A 23766-nucleotide genomic window follows, 5' to 3' on the forward strand; every position below is an offset into this window, starting at 1 on the left:
GTACTTGGGATATACTAACTCGGTGGTAGTATAACTCATTACTACATATGAGGGCAGAGATTAAAACTTCAGTGCAGACATTACACCTTTCCGATGACCAACCTTGGAGCCAGCGCTACAGATTTTCATGGCAAAAATGACTTACATCGGCTCCTCTATTAAAATCCATTTCCCAAATGATTGTATAGTTACTCCTGCTGAATAAGGAATGTTACAGTAACAGTAAAGGTCCAGTCAGGGAAATTTGGTATGTTTCCGTCTGGTCAAGAAAATAGAATCACTGACCTGAGGGAGACTTAAAGTCACAATGGAGCAAGTCATTCACCTGAGACCACTCATTGGAAAGTTGGATCTACTTTAAACCATGTGAAAGAGGTAGAAGAAATAATTACCCCTTTAATGACATATTTGATTTTTAAAAAATAAATGTTTTTATTATTCTTTGAGAATTTCATACACTATATTTTGATCATATGCACTCCAACTCCTCCCTTTCACTCCTCCAAAACCCATCTCCATCCCCAGACACCAACCCCATGTTCTTTTTAAATAACCTATGGACTCGAATTTGTGCTGTTCAAATACTTTTAAGTGTGGGACCAACCACCAAAGCAGGGTTAACCTACCTGGACCCCTAACCCTTAAAGAAAACTGACACTCCTCAGTACTGGGAACCAAAGACAATAAGAGTTGAGACGCCAAAAACCTATTTCAAAGTCTTACTTTGAAAAAGGATCAGTGAGCACAAGGAACATTCAAATAAGCAGGGGATGAAGCCAGGAAACACATTCAAGACCTAGATTTAAAAGTTACCGGGGTTGGGGATTTAGCTCAGTGGTAGAGCGCTTGCCTAGCAAGCACAAGGCCCTGGGTTTGGTCCTCAGCTCCGGAAAAAAAAAAAAGTTACCAAAGTGGATTATTGGCAACTTGGAAGCTAAATTTTAACACATGGAGGACATTTGAGATTCTGAAGAAGAAGCGAACAGAAATGCTGGGGATAAATCTATTGGCCAATTAAAAAGCACAGTAGAAAACATCAACAGACAAGACCAAGCAAGTAAAATTTCACAGACAGAGGACAGGGCTAAGACAATGATACATGAGACACTTCTAAGCATATGGATGAGCATGAGCAAGTCTCACAAGAACTCTAAGACACATTCAAGAGAGCAAACTCCTAATGGCCTACAAGTCAAGAGAAATACTTAAAGTAAAAAAAGAGTGGACAATGTATTTGATTAAATTTATAGTGAAAGGGCTCCCAAATCTAGAGGAAGTAGTGGGCATCCAAGAAGTATCTAGACTCTCAATCAGGTATAGCCAGAGAAAAACCTCTCCATGTCATAGATGGATGTCAAAACTACAAAGCAAGAAAATGATATTAAAGGAAACGTCAGCTTGCCTACATTTCAGAATAACATTAGATCTCTTAGTATCAAACCTAAAGCAGAGGAAAGCATCAGATGATGTTTCAAGCCCTGGAGGTAACTTCCAACCCAACATGCTATACCCAGCAAGGTAATATTTTTAATTGATGGAAAAATCATTCTTCATGAGACACCCAGATAAACACAAACTACGGCAATAAGACAACCATGCTGGTGTTGCAGAAAATACTTAAAGGAATGCTATACTCAGAGGAAGAAGAATATCTCACTCATCCATCTGTGAATTAACCTACTCATGAAATTTGTAACTTCATAACCCAATCGCTTCTCAATGGCGCTACTAGCTGGGGTACCAAACCTTCAATGCATCATGCTTTGGTGTCACTCATACCTACACTCTTGCATACTTGTAGAGAAGAATGGGGTAAGGAGAGAATGTGAGCAGAGCTCATGGTGAAGAGATTGTGAGTGAGCAAACCATAGACAGAAGATATGGGCACATCAGTCTAGAAGGACAATGAACCTGTGTGGAATGAAGCAGAGGGGTGAGACATCTGCTATTTTATTAGCTTATAATCGCTGGCTGCCATAAGCTTAACAACTCAAAACAACACACACTTATTACCATACAGCTCTGTAAGTCATGTACTAAGTGGGCCATCACGAGATGAAAGCAAGCTGTCAGCAAAGCTGCGTTTGTTGAGAAAACATCAGTCTGTTCTTGCCTCAGCTGGTTTCCAGAGTCCATTCGGGATTCTTCCCAATTCCACTGCCATGACCCTTAACCTACCACCTCCTGTCTCAAGAAAACCTATAGATATACTGGGCGTACCTAATTAATGTAAAATAATCTCTCCATCTCAAGACCCTTTAATTTAGGGCATGATGATATAGCTAAGTTGGCAGACCGCTTGCCTAGCGTGCACAAAATTGGATCCCCAGCACCAGATAAGCAGGGTGTGTGCTACATGCCTATAATCTCAGCACTCAGAAGATAGAGACCTGGGGATCAGAGGTTCAAGACATGCCTCTGCAATGCACTGAGTTCAAGACCAGCCTGCGATACATGGGAGGCAATCTCAACAACAGCAACAACAACGACAAAAAAACAATCTTTAAGTTAACCATACCTGCAAAATCCTATTTGACTTGTGAATGAACAGGATCCTAAACACAATGCCCTAAATCTTCATTTCCTGCCCACCATTCGGGTTCCTCAATCATAATCGCATGTCCTCTGTGTTTTACCCAAACATAAACACACACATAAAACGAAGAAGAAAAGGAAGTACACTGTGTAAGCTAATAGGTGGATAGGTATATGGAAAAGATAATTAACAAGCAGATACAGAGCCAGAAGTTATATTACTTTGGCTTCAGAATAGATGGAAGCGTTTCTTTGGTTTTAAGTGTGCCCTGATTGATCAGCCATCAGCTAAGTTGTTCTGCCCAGATTTCACAAGTACCAGCTACCTGACCACTTGGCAGGGATATGGAAGACACCATTCAACTATATACAAGGAGATGGACTCTGAGGTCTTCGAGATTCGTTACAATGGTTAGTCTCAGTCTGTCCAAGCCTAATAAAGGCCAATCTTGAAAGCTAAGCCTGGTTGAGCTGAGTTAGCACTTGGATAGGGACCATGCCTGGGCTGGCTCTGAAGTAATCCCTGTACTTCTGTTTGCTCTAGTTCTACAGAAACCACTTCCTGCCATATACATTACCTCCACAATTCATGATCTTTCTGACAGCAGTTGTGGTCAAAATCTTTCGGCTTCTTAAATAATCAGCCAGTTGTCCTCCAATGGGTACCACGATTGTCATCACCATGTGTGGGACAGCTGACAAGAGACCCACCTGGAAGGAAAAGAAACAAGGAGTCACCTTACATTCTGCTGAGAGGTCTTTACAAGTCCTACACAGCCCCACAGCCATTACCAAGTTTATCATTTAATGTGGGATATCAGGATGTGAACTAACCACTAAGCAGTGAATGGTAGAGTGACTCTGTGTATGGGCCAACCGTCTTGACCACCAGACTGAAAGCTCCCTAGGATTACAGACAACTGTTACTCATCACAAAGGTGCCAGTATCCAGATTATGTTGGCTCTTCTAACCTTTGCTTGCTATCAAGCCTATAGCTAGTCAGGCATCTACCTCTGCCTGGCTGTTGTTCTTTCTCTTGAAGAAAGGAATTTTTTTCTCTCATAATGATTAGTTTGTTTCATTATCAAAACCTCCCTTCTTAGTCACAGGCAACCTAATGACAATGGCTGGGGGCGTTGAGGGAGGTTCTTTCTAAACTCATAAGCAACCATGGCTACTGCGACATTATTCATCATTATGGAAAAAAGACTGGTCTGAAACTTCACCTCAGTGTTTTTTCTGCCACCTAAGGAGCAGATGTTGCATTTATTTATGTGAGGGAGGGATCTGGTCATAGCACACATGTTGAGGTCAGAAGACAGCTTGCAGGAATTGAATCATTCCTTCTACTATTTGAGTCCTGGGGACCAAACTCAAGTAATCAGACTTGATCATAAGCAACTTTCCCGATGAGTCAGCTTGCTAACCCACAATATGTAGGTGGTTCTGATGTTAAGGTCCTATTCCCAATTGGTTCTTGATCTGTCAGTAAAGAAAGTCAAGGGCCAACTACTGGGTGGAAGTTACAGGCAGGACTTCCACATCCCTGGAGGAAAAGGGATGCAAGGAAGTGGATAGGGAGTTTATCATGCTTTGGAGAAAGGAGAATCAGGCAACCATGTGAGGTCTCAGGAGGAGTGAGGAGTGGTAAGCTGCAGCCTCTCCTACAGGCAGGTGATCAGGGAGTTTAGCAATTAAAGTTTAGGGTAGGTGGGAGTGACTGAGATAAGAAATTGGTAATGGTATAATTTTCCAGGCGGAAGATAGTACCAGGCACCCAGCAACTGTGCCAAGAAGGCAAATTGAAATACTGTGTGTGTGTGTGTGTGTGTGTGTGTGTGTGTGTTTTATCTGAGGATTCAAGGGAAGCTTGGAGGGGGCTGGTATCGTGGCCACTTCCCAGAGCAAAAGCAAGTAGAAGATAAAAACTACATGTAATAACAATGAGTAGTTTATAAAGAGAAAAACCCACTCCATTGAATCTTTTTACCTTTGAACAAATATTCAATGTTTACATTAGCTTTAGAAACACTCTCAGACTAGATAGAGCTATGACTTTAAAAGGCAGATTAATACATCTTTGATCCCTACTAAGAAAAAATTAAATAGACTATTGTTTGACCTTCGGTATGCTGTGTCATAGAACTGTTATGAATGATGGTAGCCATTTTAATTATTTCATCATGCAAAATTATTTTCAGTTGGATCAAGACAGTTAAAGTTCAAGAACGTTGGAAGCATTTGTGCATTTACCTTACTTATTGCAAACCCAAAGACCTCTTCAAAGTAAGCAGGCTGACTTATTAAGAGCAAATAGAAGGTCCAGCTTCTACAAAAGTTTGCCACAATAATGGCATAGACAGGCAAGGATGTGAAAAACCTTCTCCATGGTGTGTTGAATTTCTAGGGAGTAAAAAAGACCATGAGACTTTGAGCAAAGGCACCGACATCTTACTTCTGTAAGAAGGCATAGAGATTATGAGGTCTTTGTGCTGAGATAAGCTCTAGAGAAACCAGTCATGTTAAGCACTCAGACTTGTCTCTTCAACAGAAGGGATGTATATACCAGTCCTACCCAGAAGGCTGGGAGTACATATAGTTAATAACATGGTGACCTTTGCTATCTGTAGGGCCAGACCTCACCTGAATCCCCCAGACTATAATGTTTATCCCAGACTCTCCTCCATACATTATCCTCATGGGAAATGCCATATTTACTTTATAGCCTGGTGACCTCTACACTATCTGTAAGACTGAGCCCATAACAGATCCTAGTCCCTTAAGCTATAGAACACAGCTTCACAGTAGAAGTCACACGTACTTTTGCAAGAGTTTCAATGTCGTCGTGCCTTAAGCTTTATTATGTACGTGGGGTTGAGATCATGGTTACCAGGAACTTTTCCCAAAGGTGTACGATACTTAAATATGTCTAAAATAAACGGCCCAGTGTCAGACTCTAGAAGTTGGAACCCCCACCAACTACTGAGCTGTGCTGAACAGTTGCCTTTGCATGGATCATTCCGCTGCCAGCAGTAGCTTTTGCAGGTAGTACAGTCACGGAGAGAAATGAGAAAGAGATCAGACCCTACCTTTCGTCCATACTTACGCTCAGACTGGCCAAGTTGGCGCCTTCTCCTATACTTGTCTCTATGTAGGTCCGTTCTTCATTGGATATTGTTGGGTGAACTGCTGGACACTCATAAGCCTGCAGCAGCCAAAACATGTACCAAATAATTCCAAACATCCCTGCAGACAAAAAAATAAATAAATAAAAATAAAAAGGTTCAGCAGCAAGGCCTCATTGGCTTCTATCTAACTGTCCAGGTTTTTCCTAAAATAATATTTTTACTGTTTATTTGGGAATTTCACATAATTCACCCTGATCATACTCACATCCCACTCCTCCCAAGTCTGCCTACCCATCCTTGCAATCCCCCCACCCCCACCAAGAAGAAACAAACAAAAATCCTCAAGTCCTATTTGTATTGCCCACACATTCCCTGGAGCATGGTGGAGCTCCCAGTGGCCAGTCCCTTAAAGAAAACTGAGTCCTTCCCCATCCACACCCCCACCAGAAGCCACCAAATGTGGAGAGCTATAATTCAACATCCCTGTCACAATGTTTAAGTGTTCTCTTCAATGGCTTCCTGTCAAGGCTGTTATTTTTTTTAATATGTTCATTGAGAAGTATCTTGTTGATTTTCATCATGCTAATTGAGACCTAAAGGAAGATAATATTCAGCCTTTCAAAATGCCACGTTTGATATAAGCATTAAATTGATCACAAATGGGCTTCCCGTTTGTACAATGAACTGGTTGTTGTATTTCTATTTTCACATAACAAGCCCTTAAGCATGCCCCCATATAGTAAAATATATCTCTGTGTGTCCACACATGAACTCATGAAACCAAGTCACTCACCGTAAATATAAAAGACAGAGGCCCAGCCAATGTACTGCACCAATACTCCTGCAAGGGGCATAGCAACGACTGCCCCGGCATAGGAACCTAGAAGCAGAAAAGATTGAGGGACACGAGCCAATCATCATTCAAGCCTTGTTAGTCCAGGCAGGTTGTGGGTGATGAAGTCCAAGTCAGCTGTCTCCATGACAACAGGCTGGGATTCCCAGTGAATGTTATTGCTGTTTTCAGTGTGCAGGCGACTGAAGTCACATTTCTGCAAGTGAGCTGTATACCCCAGTCCCCGAGCATGCCTCAAAACAGAGCAACCAGGAGAGGAATGTCTTCAGGATGCTCTTTAACGTCACTGAGAGACACATCAAGGGATTTGACAAAGGGCACCACAGTTTAGAATTTCTTGAGCGAATCCAGAAATGAAAAAAGTATAAGAGAACAAAATTTTTTTTTATTAACTTGAGTATTTCTTATATACATTTCGAGTGTTATTCCCTTTCCCAGTTTCCGGGCAAACATCCCCCTAACCCCTGCCTCACCCCTTCTATATGGGTGTTCCCCTCCCCATCCTCCCCCCATTGCTGCCCTCCCCCCATAGTCTAGTTCACTGGGGGTTCAGTCTTAGCAGGACCCAGGGCTTCTCCTTCCACTGGTGCTCTTACTAGGATATTCATTGCTACCTATGAGGTCAGAGTCCAGGGTCAGTCCATGTATAGTCTTTAGGTAGTGGCTTAGTCCCTGGAAGCTCTGGTTGCTTGGCATTGTTGTACTTTTGGGGTCTCGAGCCCCTTCAAGCTCTTCCAGTTCTTTCTCTGATTCCTTCAACGGGGGTCCTATTTTAAAGGTTTTTTTTTTTTTTTTTTTTTTGGTTCTTTTATTTTCCGGAGCTGGGGACCGAACCCAGGGCCTTGCGCTTCCTAGGCAAGCGCTCTACCTCTGAGCTAAATCCCCAACCCCCCTTAAGAAAACAATTTTAATACAGCCAGGCAGTGTTGGATGCTAAAGACAGAAAATAAAGAAACACAGAACCTGCTTTCAGAGCTCCCAGGATCTTGCCTAGACAGTTTTGTAGTCTTCCCAAAAATAAAAGAACACATACACACATACACACACACACACACACACACACACACACACACACACACACACCACACACACACGGCCCACTCAGGAAGCAATATCATTTCTATTGAATAACAACTACAGGAGACCAATGTTTTGAGCAATAAGGATTCTTACACTGGGCCCAAACAGACCAAACTAAAAATCAAAATGGAGTCACTACTTCCAAGGTTCTACATCACCAAGGAAAAGCTAAGCTGCTTATCAGATTTTTTTAAGGAAGCCAGGAAAAATAACAGACTAGTTTCCTTGGGAGTGACAACAGACTTCAGAGTACCCTGCCTGGATCCTTACACTGAAAGGGTCAAATAATGCAACTGGTTATTCTTCTCTTCTTCCAAGTCTTTGCCTGGCTGCCAAGCACAGGAAGTCATTTTAAGGTCTATCTGCTTTTTATTCTCAGTTTCTGCCCATGAGTCAACCTCTCCTGCTTGGCCCTTTTGCAACAGTCCTTCTATCGTATGAACTGAACAGTCGATTCTAGAAAGAAAAAAAAAAAAGCCAGTTGTGATCTTTAAATTTAGACCTCGGTGATTTTGTCCTTTGAGGTTTCTTGCTTTGTAAATACTGAACTTTGTGGACTTGTGTGAGGGTATCTGTCTTGTCTGGAGGAGATAATGGGGACTAGAGCGGTCACCTGGTTTCCCTATCTGCTGCAGCTCCTGGACATCTATCTGCTAGGGAAACTAAAGCCCTGTAAATTTCCAGTAATTGCTAACTGAATGGAAGAGTCCTTCTCTAAGATTCCCCCGGGTTGAGAATGAGAAGTTGTTCCTTAAGAAAAGCGGTAACATGAAAGAAAGTCCATTCCCCAAATCCAACACTAAGAGAGATCTTTAGGAAGTGAGTGAGGCTCTGGGGAAATAGGAAAATATCACACCCACCGAAGCTCGTTATCTCTAAGATGGGTGCAGCCTGGGACCTGAAATGTGACTGTGAGATATAAGGAAGTAGACTCATTCAGAGATAAGATAGGAATGAAGTCTCCACCTCCTGGGTAGGATAAACTACAGTGTGTGTTCCAGGATGCTCCGTAAGCCGGGAAATGGCCACATGAAGGCCAACTGCTAATGCTTTTATTGTGTACAGAATAGCAAAGCACATGTTTCATTTTGAGACAGGCTATTATGTAGCCTAGGATGGCCTTGAATTCATCACATATGACTTTGAACTATTGGTTCTCTTGCCTCCACCTATCAGGTGATGTGTCACCCCATTTGCTCTTAGGTGGTACCAGGATCAAACCCAGGTCTTTCTGCAAACCAGGCAAGGGCTCTCTCAAGTGAGCTACAACCCCAGCCCTGAAACACATTTATTTTAAAGCTCAGAATTCTTCACAGCAATAAAGTAAGCACTCCAGATCATATATTAGCGAAGAAATCTTTCCTTCCTTCTCTTTCTGTCTTTCTGTCTGTCTGTCTGTCTCTCTCTCTCTGTGTCTTTCTCTCTGTCTCTGTCTGTCTCTCTGTCTCTCTGTGTCTCTCTGTCTGTCTCTCTCTTTCTCTCTGTCTCTCTGTCTCTCTGTCTCTGTCTCTGTTTCTGTCTCTGTCTCTCTCTCTCTCTCTCTGTGTGTGTGTGTGTGTGTGTGTGTGTGTGTGTGTGTGTGTGTGTGTGTGTGTGTGGTATGTGTGCATGCACATAAAGGGACCTTCTGCTCCAGGGAGTTTCCACAATGCAAAGGTGTCCTTGAGACAGAGAAAGTCAAAAAGAATGACCAGTTACTATAAATGCTGTATGCTTAGTACTGGGCCACGTGTTCCGAATCTTTAATATGTATTTAGCCCCTTTCAGCCAGATGAGGGAAATGCAACTGTAAACCTCCAGTTTGTAAGAATAAACATGGCTGGCAAAACATGAATCGCCTATGGTGACATGGGTGTAAGACCCCAGAGGAAATCTTACTCTGGTTTTGCAACCTTGCCTCCTCTATCATCAAACGCCAACAATCCCCAACTGTAAGAAGCATTCTCTCACTGGAGAAGCATTCTCTCCCTGGAGAAACTGTAACCGACCCACACTGCTTCCTCTGCCTATCAGACTCTCCCTCCTCTTCAGCCATAGCTCCAACATCATCATCTAGCTGCACTCAGAGCCCCTTGAGCTTGTTCCAAGTGGGATACCCAGCCCTCAGACTACCCCAGAAAGCAGAATGGGCATCAGCACCCATGTGCTAACTACCCACTGAGGGCAGACAAAGCTGGCAGAGAGTGGTGTGCTATGGAGAAGAAATGAAGAGGAGTGTGAGTGGGAGAGACTCCTTCCTGACTGTTCTCACCCACCATATCATTTTATCTCTCCTCCCTGGTTTCCTCAACTCTAAAACAATAGGCTGTGACACCTTGTTGTCCAGAGTCTCTCCTAACTCCAATACCTTTTGAGACTGAGAATGGATTAACCTCAAACTTAAATTCCTTTTTAGTGACATTTGTCCCTCAACTGTTCCTTGAAACAAAGCCACACCTTAGCTAGGAAACATAATAAGGCCTGCAACCTTGACCAGGCAGCTTTCTTTGAGTCAGGCCATTTTTAAATCAGCCCTTTCAGGGCTATAAAACCACTCTGAGAGCGGGGAGCGGCTGCTTGTCATTCTCATTTTACTGGCAAATCAAAATGAAAGGTCTTGCCAACCACCTGGCATAGAAAGTAAGGCCAAGGGTCATACCACCCCCTGTCAGTGGGGCAGTCTGACATCTTCTGGGGTTGGTTGAACTTCTATAAGGAGGAGATACACTCTGTCAATCAAGAGGACAGACAAGAAGCTAAACACATCGCAGCCGTCCACTCTTTCAAACTAGTCACAAAACAGGCACATAGACCGTATCTCCCACTAAACTTCCAGGGAATATTTTATAGTGCTAATGATGATTTAAAGGAGATAGAGAGATAATAAGAGAATTAATGGGGCTCGAAAGACAGGTCAGAGTTCAAGTGCATTGGCTAACTTTCCAGAGAACCCTGGTTCAATTCCTAGCACTGACACGGCACTCACAACCGTCTATTGATCCAGTCTCAGGTCTTCTGGCCTCCCTGGGTGCAAGTCATGCATGTGGTATGTAGCATACATGCAAACGAAATACCCATATGCATCAAATAAATAATTTTAAGAGAAAAAATAAAAGCATTCATGGTAATAAAGAGGACTTCTCCCTTTGGTAAGGACGCTTGGGTTAGCTTACCTTAGGTAAGTCGTGATAGCGGAAAAGAATTGGATAGGTTGACAGATGGCTCAGCAGATAAAGGCAAAGGCCACCAAGCCTTGCATTCAACCCCCTGGACCCATATGGGAGAAGAAAAGAAGGTCTACAGATGCTCTTATGTTTTCTCTCTCCCTCTCTCTCTCTCTCTCTCTCTCTCTCTCTCTCTCTCTCTCTCTCTGTGTGTGTGTGCATCTCTCTCTCTGTCTCTCTGTGTCTCTCCCTCTCTTTCTCTCTCTCTCTCTCTCTCTCTCTCTCTCTCTCTCTCACACACACACACACACACACACACACACACACTAAGTAAATAAATAGACAGACAAATCAGATCCTAGGCGTGGTAGTGCATACATTGTAATCGCAACACTAGGAAAGCTGAGGCAGGAAGATTATAAGTTGGAGGTTGGCCTGGGCTACATAGCCAAACCCTATCACAAAAAAAAAAAAAAAAAAATCCTCCAAAGATTCAGTTCCCACAGACATAGCAATTCGAACAGCTTTTTATATACAAACCATCTTCATAACTGGAGAAGCCAGCTGAATTATGCAAGAAAATACTAAGGAGGCTTCAAGAGAAAAAATTAACATCTTTAAGAATTCTTTATGAATAAAAAATCTGACAAGTGGGGGTCATGCTGATAAAATATTAGTACATAGGGATAGCGAAGTGAGAACTCAGAGACTTCACAAACCAACTCTACAGAGAAAGGGGCTTTGTTCCTTCGGTGAGGATTCTGAGTCCAACAGTCACCTACTACAGTCTAGTGGTCACCTACCATAGTCCAATGGCCACTACCGTAGTCCAATGGTCACTACCATAGTCCAATGGTCACTACCATAGTCCAATGGTCACCTACTACAGTCCAGTGGTCACCTACCATAGTCCAATGGTCACCTACTACAGTCCAGTGGTCACCTACCATAGTCCAATGGTCACCTACTGCAGTGTAATGGTCACCTAAGCTGTAACAGTCATTGGCATTCAGTGACCCAATCTTTACTCAATTATTGGAAATGAGCCCCAAGTTTGGGGAGTGCGGGATGTACTGTATCTTTTTAGACTCAAAACCAAGAAGTAGGGCTTGGTGGTATACCGTGTAATTCCAGCTCTCTGCGGATGGATGCAGAAGGATCACAAATTCAAATTCAGCCTGGGCTACCCGAAACCCTGCCTCAAAGAAAGAAAGCAGAGCTGGAGAGGTTGCTCAGTGGGCAACAGACTTGTTGCATGGGCATGGGGATCTGACTTCAAAGCCCCCAGACCTTTATAAAACTGGGAGCGGTGGTAAGCACCTGGAATCCCAGAGTTCAACGCCAAGATAGGAGGCAGAGACAGGAGGGGTCTGTAAGCCTGAAGAGCAGCTAGGCTGTCATACGCAGTAACAAAACAAGACACCTTCAATCAAACAAGGTGAGAGGTGGGGACTAACACCCAAGGTTTTCCCAGGCCTCCACATGTGCACTATGGCATGCACTCGTGTGCACGAATGCACAAGCACACACACACACACACACACACACACACACACACACACACACACACCACCACCACCACCACCTCCATCATCGTCGTCGTTGTCGTCGTCATCATCATCATCATATCAGAGAGAGAGAGAGAGAGAGAGAGAGAGAGAGAGAGAGAGAGAGAGTAAAACCAGTGGTTAGGAGTCAAAAATGGAGGGCAAAAGAGATAGATTGATCAGCACTTAAAAGTGCTCTATTCTCTTGCAGAGGACCCAAGTTTGGATCCCACAGCACACACGTGACAGCTGACAACCCTCTGTAACTCCAGTCCCAGGGGCTCCCATGCCCTCCTTTGGCCTCTTCAAGCACTTGGAACACATAAGACACACAGACGCAGGCAGGCAAAACACTCACGCAATCATACATTTTTAATTCTTTTTTTAAGCTGGTCAAAAGTTAATTATTAAGTAAAAGTAAATGAAAAACTTTTCCAAGAGCACTCATTCCCTCAGAACTAAAAAGTATTCTAAACATTTAGTGTAACTGTAGCTTTTTTTCATAGTAAATGATTCTTTTAAGGACTGCACGGGTTTTGAAAAACTCATATACATCTTCATAACTGCAGAATAATGTAACAATAATGGTCTGCCTGTAGAAAACAAGCCAGAGACATCCAAGTTCTAATTCTCACTCCCTGACCGTATTGTAACTTGTGTGGACTAAGGGGCCTTCTGGGCCCCTTCCTCTATAATAAACATTTCCAAACAAAAAGTGCATTTTAAATGAACTTTATATCTGTACTGTTGGCTCTTGTTTCTCTCACTGGTCAGTAGTGAGAGAAACCCTTCCGAACATTGATTCCTCCAAGCCATGCACAGAAGAGATGGCTTGGGATGAGGCAACCTTGGCAAGATAAACTTCAGAGACCCGAGAACTGAAGTCATGTCACCCCTTGGGATAGTCGCAAACACTGGTCTCCTTCCAGGTAAGATGAATGGATGCCCCTTCATTTTCTATGTTGAATATAATGTCCACAATTAAGTCGGTGATAATTTGCACATGGTAGTAAGTGCAGTAAGGAAAGTTCCATATCATGAGCCAAGTGGCCTCAGCTCGGCTCCATGGCTGAGGGTCTTGACAACCTTAAACAGGGCATTGTATTTTTGCTTGTGGAAAATACAATCTTGTGTATTTTCATTGTGAAATTAAGGGGAAGGCGGAACTTGGGAATCCCATCTCTTCTATTTTAAAAATATTCTCTTACATTCCCGTCTACTTATTTTACGTGCATATGAGGGGCATACACAAGCCATGGAACAGGGGGTGGAGGTCAGAGGACAGCATCTGGAAGTTTGTCCCAGGGATTGAACACATCTATGGCCCAGGACTGCTCAGTGAGCTACAGACCCAACACCAGCAACTGCTCACCTTAGGATTCTCTCAGGTAAAAAAAAAGAAAAAAGAAAAAAAAAAAAAAAAAAAAAAAAAAGCTTGTTCTGAAGATTCTTGGTAGACTTCTCAGTTACTTGAAGCCAAAAACATTCCACAAACAACTTACGATTCTAACCCACTTACCACAAAAAGAGGTTGTGGCTAGACGACTTCTCTCCAGGGGAGGTGCCCACTTACTCCACATCCCGTGGCAGGCTGGGTAGGTCACACCCTGGCAGAAAGATTAAACATGGATGATTGCATCTTATTCCAATTTCTTTCTGTATTTAAAGTGCAAATATTGCCACTTCACACGAACTGCAAAATAAAAACATAATTCGTTTACATTGCCAAATACAAAGCCGATGTTTCTCACAATCTTTTATGTTGCAACCAAATCCCTAGTGTGGTGGTGTTTGAATTCCGGTGTTGTGGGGTGACAAGGGCACAGAGATGGTGGCCTCATGAACGGAATTAGTGTCCTTACAAGAGAGACTCTGGCAGAACTGTTACTCCCTGTGAGAGGAGAACACAGACATGACTGTCAGCCTAGAACCAGGATGCCGGTTCTCATTGGTCAATGAACATGTTGGCAGCACAGGTCTTGGACTTTCGGAAACCATGAAAAATAAGTACCTGATGTGTGTGGTGCTGTGTTACTGACTCCCAAACAGATTTTTGAAGACATCGAATCACATAATTTAACTAATTTTGACTAACATAATAGTCATCCTGATGTCCAAAAATATAGTTCAAATATAAGGACCATGGAGAATCAAAAAGATGTCTTATATCATATTTAACATTACTAAAGAATAATGTGTAGGAAGTGGCTTCCACAATCAACCTTTTTGTCCCCTCATTTCCAGGCACAGAATCTATTTCTCTGAGGCTCCAATTTGTTAAGGCTGGGTCTTAGCCTTGGTTGTCACAGATACAAATGTTACCTTCTCTCCACCACATCAGGGGCTATGAACGTACAGCATATGTCCTTCTATAAGAGAACTAAAGTTGAACTGGTGTCTCAACAACAATCTAGATTTCTCTTTCTTGTCTTTTTATGAAGGGTAACTAGGAACTGAAGACGGGCCTTGCACGTGCTAGACAAGCATCCTATCACTATTATAACCTTAGCCCCTTTTAAGTTTTATTTTGCAAGGCGGCCTTACTAAGCTTCCCAGGAAATCTACTTAAGATCCCCCTGTCTCAGCCTCTTTGGTAACTGAGATAAGCTTCCCAGGAAATCTACTTAAGATCCCCCCTGTCTCAGCCTCTTTGGTAACTGTTCCACGGACCTGGACTACACTCTTAACTGTAAAGAAATGTCTCTCCTACCTCCACCAGACCCTGCAAAATCCTCACACACATGACACAGCCGTAATGCACCCTGGCCGCGGAAGGGATGAACATGTTCAGGGTTGACGTCAAGAAGATGGCAGCTCCAAAGACCCTAGGGGACCAAAGCACTGTGTTATTGTCCAGGATGATGTTGGCTAAAATACTGCAGTTAAACATCAGAAAACGGTGTGAACATCTATGAGAGATCATGATGGAAATTAAGAGAAACTAAACCAAAGAAATAGAGAGTGCTCTAGAATCTGCTGTGTCACCAGCTAGACTCCCGGGTTGCTTTGATTTTCAACTCTCAGTCCACTGACCATTTGGGGTCACATTCATGGAAGACCAGGATGTCCAACCTGCACAGTGCCATAGAAGGCCACAGGACAACCGTGCTAAGGGGAACTTGAGGTTCACCCACATCCAACCTGTTTCAGCCAAGTGACCCTTTCTATTTGTGATTTCTCATGTTTGCGATTGTGCCTCCTGCTTCCCTCTCTCCTCTCAACAGACCAGAAGAGAATACTGACAATCCAAAAAGCAGCTTGTGACCTGGGAGCAAACTGTAAACTTGTCTTACTCCCCATTATTTCCTAACATGGCCACTTACTCCCCCCTTCTTGCCAGCCCGAGAGTCTCTTGGAAAGAAGAAGGTATCATTTCCTTCTCTCCTCTCATAATGTTTTTTGAGGCAGAGTCATATATGGTGTATGTATATGTGTATGTGTGCCATATATTTGCATGTGTCATATATATATACATATATATATATATATATATGTACAAGCATACATACATACACACATACACCAGGCTAATCTTGAACTCACAAATAGCTAAGAATGAGCTTGAATTTTAGATCCTCCTACCTCTACTTCCTAAATGCTGGGGTTACAGGCATGTGCTACCATACTCAGTTTTGTTTAGGACTGAAGATTGACCCTAGGGCTTCCTGCCTATTAGATAAGTACCCTATCACCTGAGCTACATCCCGAGATGCCCCTCCTTACATATTTCAATGACTCTTGCACTTTCCATGCACACCAGGAAATCTTTCTATGAGTGGTTTTCTTCTGGAGGCAGGAGTAAAAGGAGTAACCATTGACCAGTAGCCGTCAGCACTTGATCAGTCTTAAAAGAATACTATAGTCAAGTAACAATGGGAAGTAAATGAAACAAGCTAGGCAAGGACATATGTAAAGACCGTCATGCTTATATATATTTAGGTCCTAGTCATCCTTATATGTATTTAGACCCTATGATGGTAGGTTTCAAGCGTCTTGACCTTGACCCTTTAAAATACATTTCATAGTAAGCTTGGGAGGTAATAGTTCAGTCAGCACAGTTTTCCAGGCAGCATAAAACCCTGAATTCAATCCTGCAGAATCCAGATAAAAAGCCAAGCACGCTGCTGAGCCTACAAGTCCAGCCCTGGAGAGACAAGGACCAGAGTCTCTCTGGAATTTGTTGGGTACATTGTCGAGTTCAATGTTTGCTCTGGGTTCAGTGAGAGACCCTGTCTCAAACGAAATAAGGTCGTGGTGTGTGATTGGAGAAGGCACTTGACATCAACCTCAGGTCCTGCACCTGCATGTGTGCATGCACACGTGTGCACACCACACACACATGTGGTGTGTGTGTGTGTGTGTGTGTGTGTGTGTGTGTGTGTGTGATATTACAGCCCAGTCTATACTTATATACACACATATAAATGAGACCAGTTTTAGAAACCAATACTTACTCTCATAGGTCATATAGTCTGATGTTTCATTGCCTTTATTCTCTTTAATTGCATTCTCATCTGTTCCTCTCTTTATCAAAAAAGAAAAAGATTTCCCACTGGTGAATCACTATGCTGACTTCAAAACCATGTGAGTTGTGATTTCAGAGATTGGGGGAAAAAACCTACCTTGCAAACTTTGATCTCTTTTATGGAATTGACTCACACAATGTCTCTGAATATTTGACTCACTCCTTTTCTGCAACATGATCCAGACTACAGAATCTCCCTCAAGTGAACACTCTTCTCATCAAATACTGGGAGTGACAGAAAACGCACTTTCTTTAGTGACAGTCCACCCCGCTCTGAAGAGTTAGCTCCTTAGACAAATGCTGGGTCATTTAAGAACATTGAAAGCATCCTGTGGTCTAAAGGCAAGTCGTCGGCGTTCACACCAGTGTTCATACGGCGCCTCTATCGTGCTGGTGATGTTGACATAAACACATAGGAGTATGGAATGTCACTGATCCAAACCACAACTTAATCTAATGTTTCATTTCTCTGATGAGGAAACTGAAGCCCCCGAAAGGGAAGTGAGTCAATAGTTTTGTTCCCCAGTTTGCCAGTGAGGGGTCATGAACCACTTTCCCAGACTCACAAATTATTCTTTTTACAACTTAATGAACTACAAGGTAAATTACATTGTTGGGGGAGGGAGAGCAAATCCAGAAAGACTCTTAAAAACAGTGCCATGGAGGACCAATATCTCTGAATCTCATCTGCCTGCATCCCTACCCTGAGAACACGCAGGTAAATAAAGGCACGAGGCTCCGGGGTAACCTGGACAGGATGGGTTATGTCCATCACTCTTACCTGTTAGCAGCAAACTTGTTTGAAATGAAGCCACCGGGAATTTGTGTCACAATATAACCCCAGAAAAAAGATCCATGGATAAGACCCACCGTCTCTGGATCCCAGTTAAACTGTGCTGTCTGGAAACAAGAAACAGATGCAATTGGGTTTAGGGAACAGTTGATACCCTGTCACCATATGACAATTCATGAGCTCTTCCTTTGTCTGGTGGTAAGTTTCTGGGACACGCCTTGAATACTTGGGTTGCAACAGCAGTAACATGGACTAAAAGGGGTCTCTGGTCTTACAAATTTACCTTCTGGTAAGAGGGAAGTGATACACAGAGTTAAGTATACACACACATACCATCCATGTGTAAAATGTGATATCCCAAAGAGCCATGTGTGCTAAGAAAAAAATAAAACAAGTTGTGAAGGAAACAAACAAAATTAAAAAAAAAAAAAAAGAGCTCTGGACTTAGCACGTGATTTGCTGGGCTGTTCATTTTTTTTTACATTTTTTTTTCTTTTTTTCGGAGCTGGGGACCGAACCCAGGGCCTTGCGCTTGCTAGGCAAGCGCTCTACCACTGAGCTAAATAGCCAACCCCTACATTTTTTAAAGAGTGACAGACATCATCTAGTAGTTAAAGCACTCACCTTGCCTTAAGAAGGCCCTATACTCGGCTCGAGACCCCATATGAACAACAATGCCAAGCAACCAGAGCTTCCAGGGACTAAGCCACTACCCAAAGACTATACATGGACTGACCCTGGGCTCCAACCTCATAGGTAGCAATGAATATCCTAGTAAGGGCACCAGTGGAAGGGGAAGCCCTGGGTCCTGCTAAGACTGAACCCCCAGTGAACGTGATCACTGGGGGGAGGGCGGCAATGGGGGGAGGATGGGGAGGGGAACACCCATGTAGAAAGGGAGGGGGGGTTAGGGGATGTTGCCCTGGAAACCGGGAAGGGGAATAACAATTGAAATGTAAATAAGAAATACTCAAGTTAATAAAGATGAAAAAAAAAAAAGGCCCTATACTCAATCTCCAAAATAGAAAGAAAACAAAGTTGCCATTGTATTATCAAATGCATTTTGCTAGGGATATAACTCAGTGGAAGAGTGACTACCTTGTTTGTGTGATGCCCTAGATTTAATTCTCAGGATAAATAAGGAACAAACAAATCCTCTTTTGTCATTTTTTTAAGATAGGGTCTCATTGAGTAACCCAGGATGGTCCAAACTTGTGATCCGCAGACTCAGCCCTCTGTGTATTAGGATTAGAGGTATTCACCATCATGACTGGCTGAGTCTCAATTCTTATCTAAGATAAAACTCATTCTACCTTCTCCACCTAGCCGCTGTCAGGAACAGCATCCCGTCCTCACCCTTTTCTCTCTGAGCACATGATATTTCTGTCACTCTTGAAAGAACTGAGACCTGCCGAGAAGGGACTTTGGGCATCACCTGAGCCCCACCCACTGGGTAATAAGCGCAAAATGACAGCTTGAATAGAAACTTTATGAAATAAGACAAGTGAATGGCCAACAGCCATGCTTATAACCACTGGGAAACTGGAAAGATCACTAACTTTGGGGGGAAATAGAATTGGCTCATCCTATCTGTCAAGATGACATGAATATCTTCCCACTGGGGTGTGTGTGTGTGCGCGTGTGTGAGTGCATGTGTGTGTGTGAGTGTGTGTGTGAGTGTGTGTGTGAGTGTCTGTATGAGTGTGTGTGTCTGTGTGTGTGAGTGTGTGTGAGTGTGTGTGTGTGTGTGAGTGCATGTGTGCGTGTGTGTGTGTGTGTCTGTATGAGTGTGTGTGTGTCTGTGTGTGTGAGTGTGTGTGTGTGCACGTACATTTGTGTATGAGAACATGCGTGTATGTGCATGCTCATACTCGTGCACATGCATGTGTGAGTGCTTACACATATAGAAAGAGGAGAAAGAGAATGGGTGAGAATGTGGAGAAACTGGAATGTTTTATGCTGCTGACGGGGACGAAGAATGGCTCAATTGCTCATGGACGTAGTGTAGAATTCCCCCACAATCTTAAAAACGGATCTAAGAGTTTACCTAAAAAAAAAAAAAAAAGACTCAACTTTATGCTTTGGAGTACTTATCCGAAAGATATCAGAATCTCAAGGACTTCTGTACTCTAACATTCACAGTGTCTGAGATATGGAAGCAATCTGATGCCCACTGACAAACAAACTTGAACAGTGTGGTGTGTACTTTCCATGAAAAAGAGAAATCACATAGCATTCAATGGCCCAGATGGGGTTAGAACACAGATGCCAAGGGAAATAAGCCAGCCAAAGGAAGAGCAATGTGTGTGCTCCTTCTTATATAAGTATCTGAAAGAGTAAAACGAATAGACTTCCAGAAGGCACGGTGATTTTTCAGGGACTGGGAGGAGGGAAATGGAGAATCGCTAATCAATGGGTAAAATGTGTTCATCCAGCTAGTTAATAAGCTTCGGAAATTGGTACTGCACTTACAGCCGATGATAAATGTTTACCAAGAGGGTTGCTCTCAGTTGGATCAGCTAGGCCTACAGTCACAGCTACTGGAAGGCTGAAGCAGGAGGATCAAGTTTAAGGCCTACTCGGTCTACAGAGTAAATTCAAGGCTAGCCTGGGCAACTTAGTGAGACCCTGTCTCCGATAAACAGCTTGGAAGTAGAGTACTTTATCTACCCAAAAGGACACCCATGTCAAAGCCTTGAAAAGGCTCCTTTATTTAGAAAGCATGTCTTTTTGCCAATGTGAAAAAGCCAAGGGTCTCAAAATGAGAAATTCAGAATTTGACAGCTGAACCCTTTAATCAAAAGACAGATGTCCTCAAAAGGGAGAAGGCAGAGGGTTAAGATGCCAAGTTGCTGGTGACACTCTCTTAGGAAGCTTATATAGGTGCTTAATAGAAGTACTTTTGTTCGATCTACAAGAAGTCCTCTTCTTTCCATTACAATAAAGGTCATGAGGGTCACCAAAAGACTGGTAGACATGTTGCTTTGTATTTTCCTGTTCAGCCTCCTTCAGAGAGAATTCTGTTTCCCTAGCCATAGAATACTCCCCTTCTGTCTACCCCAGCGGATAAACACTAGAAGAGAGAGCTGAGCCCGGGGATCACAGGTCTTGGGAACAGAGAGAAGCCACAGTAAAAGACAGAAAGCAGCCCGTCAGAAGACATGGGAAGCTAGAGCAGACCAGGAGAAGCAGATGAGAGAGCCTGTGGTACCAGCAAGCTGGAAACCTTGGCAAAGTATTTTCCAGGTCTCCTGGGATAAAACAGAGTCTACATCTCCCGTAGGGGCTCTGTTCCTGTCTCAGGAACTTATACAGATGCCTTCCCAGCTTGGTAGAGGGCATTCAGACCTCAGTTTCCCTACCCACAAGATGGATCGTCCACACAAACTTCCCCCACCCAACCTGCTGCCTGTTCTTCACTCTCGTGAGATTGCACTTGAGTCTCCAGCAATCCTCTTGGTAGTCTGAGTAGCTCTCACTGAACTTCTATTCTTTGCAACCAGCAATCCTTGGCCAGGCCACAAGGACACACCTTTCCCAGGCCTTAGAGCTAATGAGCTGTGATGTCTAAAAGCAGGTCTGGAGAATCCTAGAGTCCATCACGGAAACCCTGCAGGACTCATGGATAGTGAGAAATCATCGCAAAGTGTCTCAGTCTTCAGTTGCTTTCTGCTGACCCTATGCCAGCTACGAAGGGCCACAAAGGCTTTGATTTATCAGTTTGGGAGGAGGAGTGCCAAGGTCGAATGCAGGGCTTTGCCTATGCTAAATCCGTGCTTTTCTGCCGAGCTGTCACCTAGTAGTAACTCATGGTATTAAGCTAAAAATGTGACTATCCACACACATCAGTTAAGTCATCCCTCACACTGCTTGCAAGAAGGATGCCACAGAGGTCTTTTCTGGGCCTGGTGCTTATGCAGTCCCTCACATGAGGCTTCCAAAAAAAATCTCAATGTAAAATAACTATGTTTTCCTATGAAGCTAACCAGAGAGAAAGAAATGTTAGCCCATCCAGAGCTCTGTCACCGTGTTAGTCATACACAGCTGATACCTAATTTGTTCTGTGTGGACAAAAAGAACAGTATGCAGTAAATTAGTTTTGCTTGCTAGAGCATGTATATTTGTCATTTGGTTGGTTTTGGTGAGGTTTTTATTTATTATTTTTATTTTATTATCATTATTATTATTATTACTATCATCACCGTCATCATCATCATTATTATTATTATTAAAGGGGCCACTTAATTGTTTAGGGTACTTTTAGGTTTATGCTTTCCCTTTTATTTCTCTCTCTTCTTTGGTTAGCTTTTTGAGACGGAGTCTTGCTATGTAGCCTAGTTTGTCTTTGAACTCACTATTTAGCTAAAGCCAGCCCAGAGCTCAGCCCAGCTCTCCTGCCTCAGTCCCCTGAGTGCTAGGATTACAGGCATAAGACACCATACCGAGTTCCTAAACTCTTACCCTTGGCACCAGACAGAATGACATTAAGCATATTTTAGATCTAAATCAGACCCCCTAAGCAAAATCCTAGGAGCTGGAGAGCACACGTGAACACTGATCCTTCACTTTATTGAAATGCCCTAAATCAGACTCCGTTGACCCCTTGTCTTCTCAGGCAACAAACAAATGCAAACACCGCCTCTTTTTGACTTGTGTCTCTGCAGGCAAGTGCTAGTCAGCTAGCTTTGCTTGCAAAAGGCTGAACGAATAGGTGTGAGACACATCTGAAACCCCACCCGTAGTCTTTATTTTAAAGGCATCAAATGTCCTCTCTCTGTCTCATCTCCTCCCTTCACCACCATCCCCCAGACAAAACAGACTATCTTTCTCAGCCAGACTCAGCTGAGGCATCAAAAGCAGCTTGAAGCGTCTCCATGGTGCTGTTTCCCTCCGACAGAACAATCTCTTAGAAAGAAAGGGGGACGCCTGCATGCCAGCTAAAGACCTCTTTTTCATGAACTGACATCAAATTTCCCCAAGGCAGTCCTTGGCAGGGGACTGTCCTAGGTGATACTAACAGATGTGGCATCAAAGAGGAGAAGACTACCATGTTGTCCGATGAGGAAATAGTACCCCAGGCCCCTGCCTCAGAGCCACACAGCACTCAGGAACGGCCAGGCTTCGCGTCACACAAGGTCTTCTCCTGAAACCCCGTAGGCACATCAATCATGGCTTCCCTGATGCTAACATGGGAAACTGGGATCTAAACATGCATCCAAACACAGGCATCCAGAGAACCATAAGGTGAGCCAATCGCTACCATCGTCAATGCTGGCTCTGTGTTCAGTTCAGGGAACCAGACAGTTATGGGGTGGTTCACAGGAACACGCTTTCATTTATTCATCCCATAATTTGTGAAGTCGAGGTATAAGATGAACTAGATTTATATTTCCAGGATCCATGAAACAGTTTATTAAATAACTTCATGCTTTCATATGATAACACCAACCCAATACCGGAACCTAAGTGAGTTCCGGTGTTCATCACCCCTTTACAGGCCTCTTCCCATTGAGCCCTGATCGTCCTGGGATCTGCGGAGGGAGCCTGTGTGTCTGAGAACTTGGATGGGGAAAAGTCAGGGGTTTTTTTTTTTCTTCTTTTTTTTTTTTCGGAGCTGGGGACCGAACCCAGGGCCTTGTGCTTCCTAGGCAAGCGCTCTACCACTGAGCTAAATCCCCAACCAGTCAGGGTTTTTTTTTTTAAAGCTTAATATATGGTATTTTTATTAAGAGTCTGCTTTCATGAAAATACTTGGCAAAACAACTCCTTGATTTGCATGATCTCTGGGGTAAAATGTTAGAATAGAACCCAAGAATTTATTACAGCCATACTGACATAGCAGCTGGCACACCAAATTGTCATTTATGCTATATGTCTCCCGGAGTCCAAGGTCCCAGCCGGTGTTAGTAAACATTCTATTCCTATCACCAAGTCCTGGACACAGAATGGGATTGTCACTCTACATGTTTCTTAGATCAATTAATAATTGCTCTGTTTGCTTTTATACAACACTCTCTCTCTCTCTCTCTCATACACACACACACACACACTCAATCACACACACACATACATACATACATACACACACTCACACACAGACACACACACAGACACACACACTCACACACACACAGACACACACACACAGACACACACACTCA

General features: G+C 43.2%; 1 protein-coding gene across 2 annotated transcripts in view; it reads right to left on the minus strand.

The window, feature by feature from the left end:
* Slc17a8 (solute carrier family 17 member 8) overlaps window positions 1-23766 on the minus strand; it is a 55281-nt gene that overhangs the window by 12865 nt on the left and 18650 nt on the right. The window contains exons 3-9 of one of the 2 annotated variants that reach the window (NM_153725.2): window positions 17594-17712; window positions 14998-15112; window positions 13807-13894; window positions 6458-6544; window positions 5643-5782; window positions 4790-4939; window positions 3114-3246 (exon numbers count right to left, since the gene is read on the minus strand). In NM_153725.2, coding sequence (NP_714947.1) covers window positions 3114-3246; window positions 4790-4939; window positions 5643-5782; window positions 6458-6544; window positions 13807-13894; window positions 14998-15112; window positions 17594-17712 — 832 coding nt within the window. The remainder of the gene's footprint in view (window positions 1-3113; window positions 3247-4789; window positions 4940-5642; window positions 5783-6457; window positions 6545-13806; window positions 13895-14997; window positions 15113-17593; window positions 17713-23766) is intronic. The other variant, XM_039078509.2, reaches the window with a different exon arrangement.

Source organism: Rattus norvegicus, chromosome 7 (assembly GCF_036323735.1).
Source record: "Rattus norvegicus strain BN/NHsdMcwi chromosome 7, GRCr8, whole genome shotgun sequence".
NCBI lineage: Eukaryota > Metazoa > Chordata > Mammalia > Rodentia > Muridae > Rattus > Rattus norvegicus.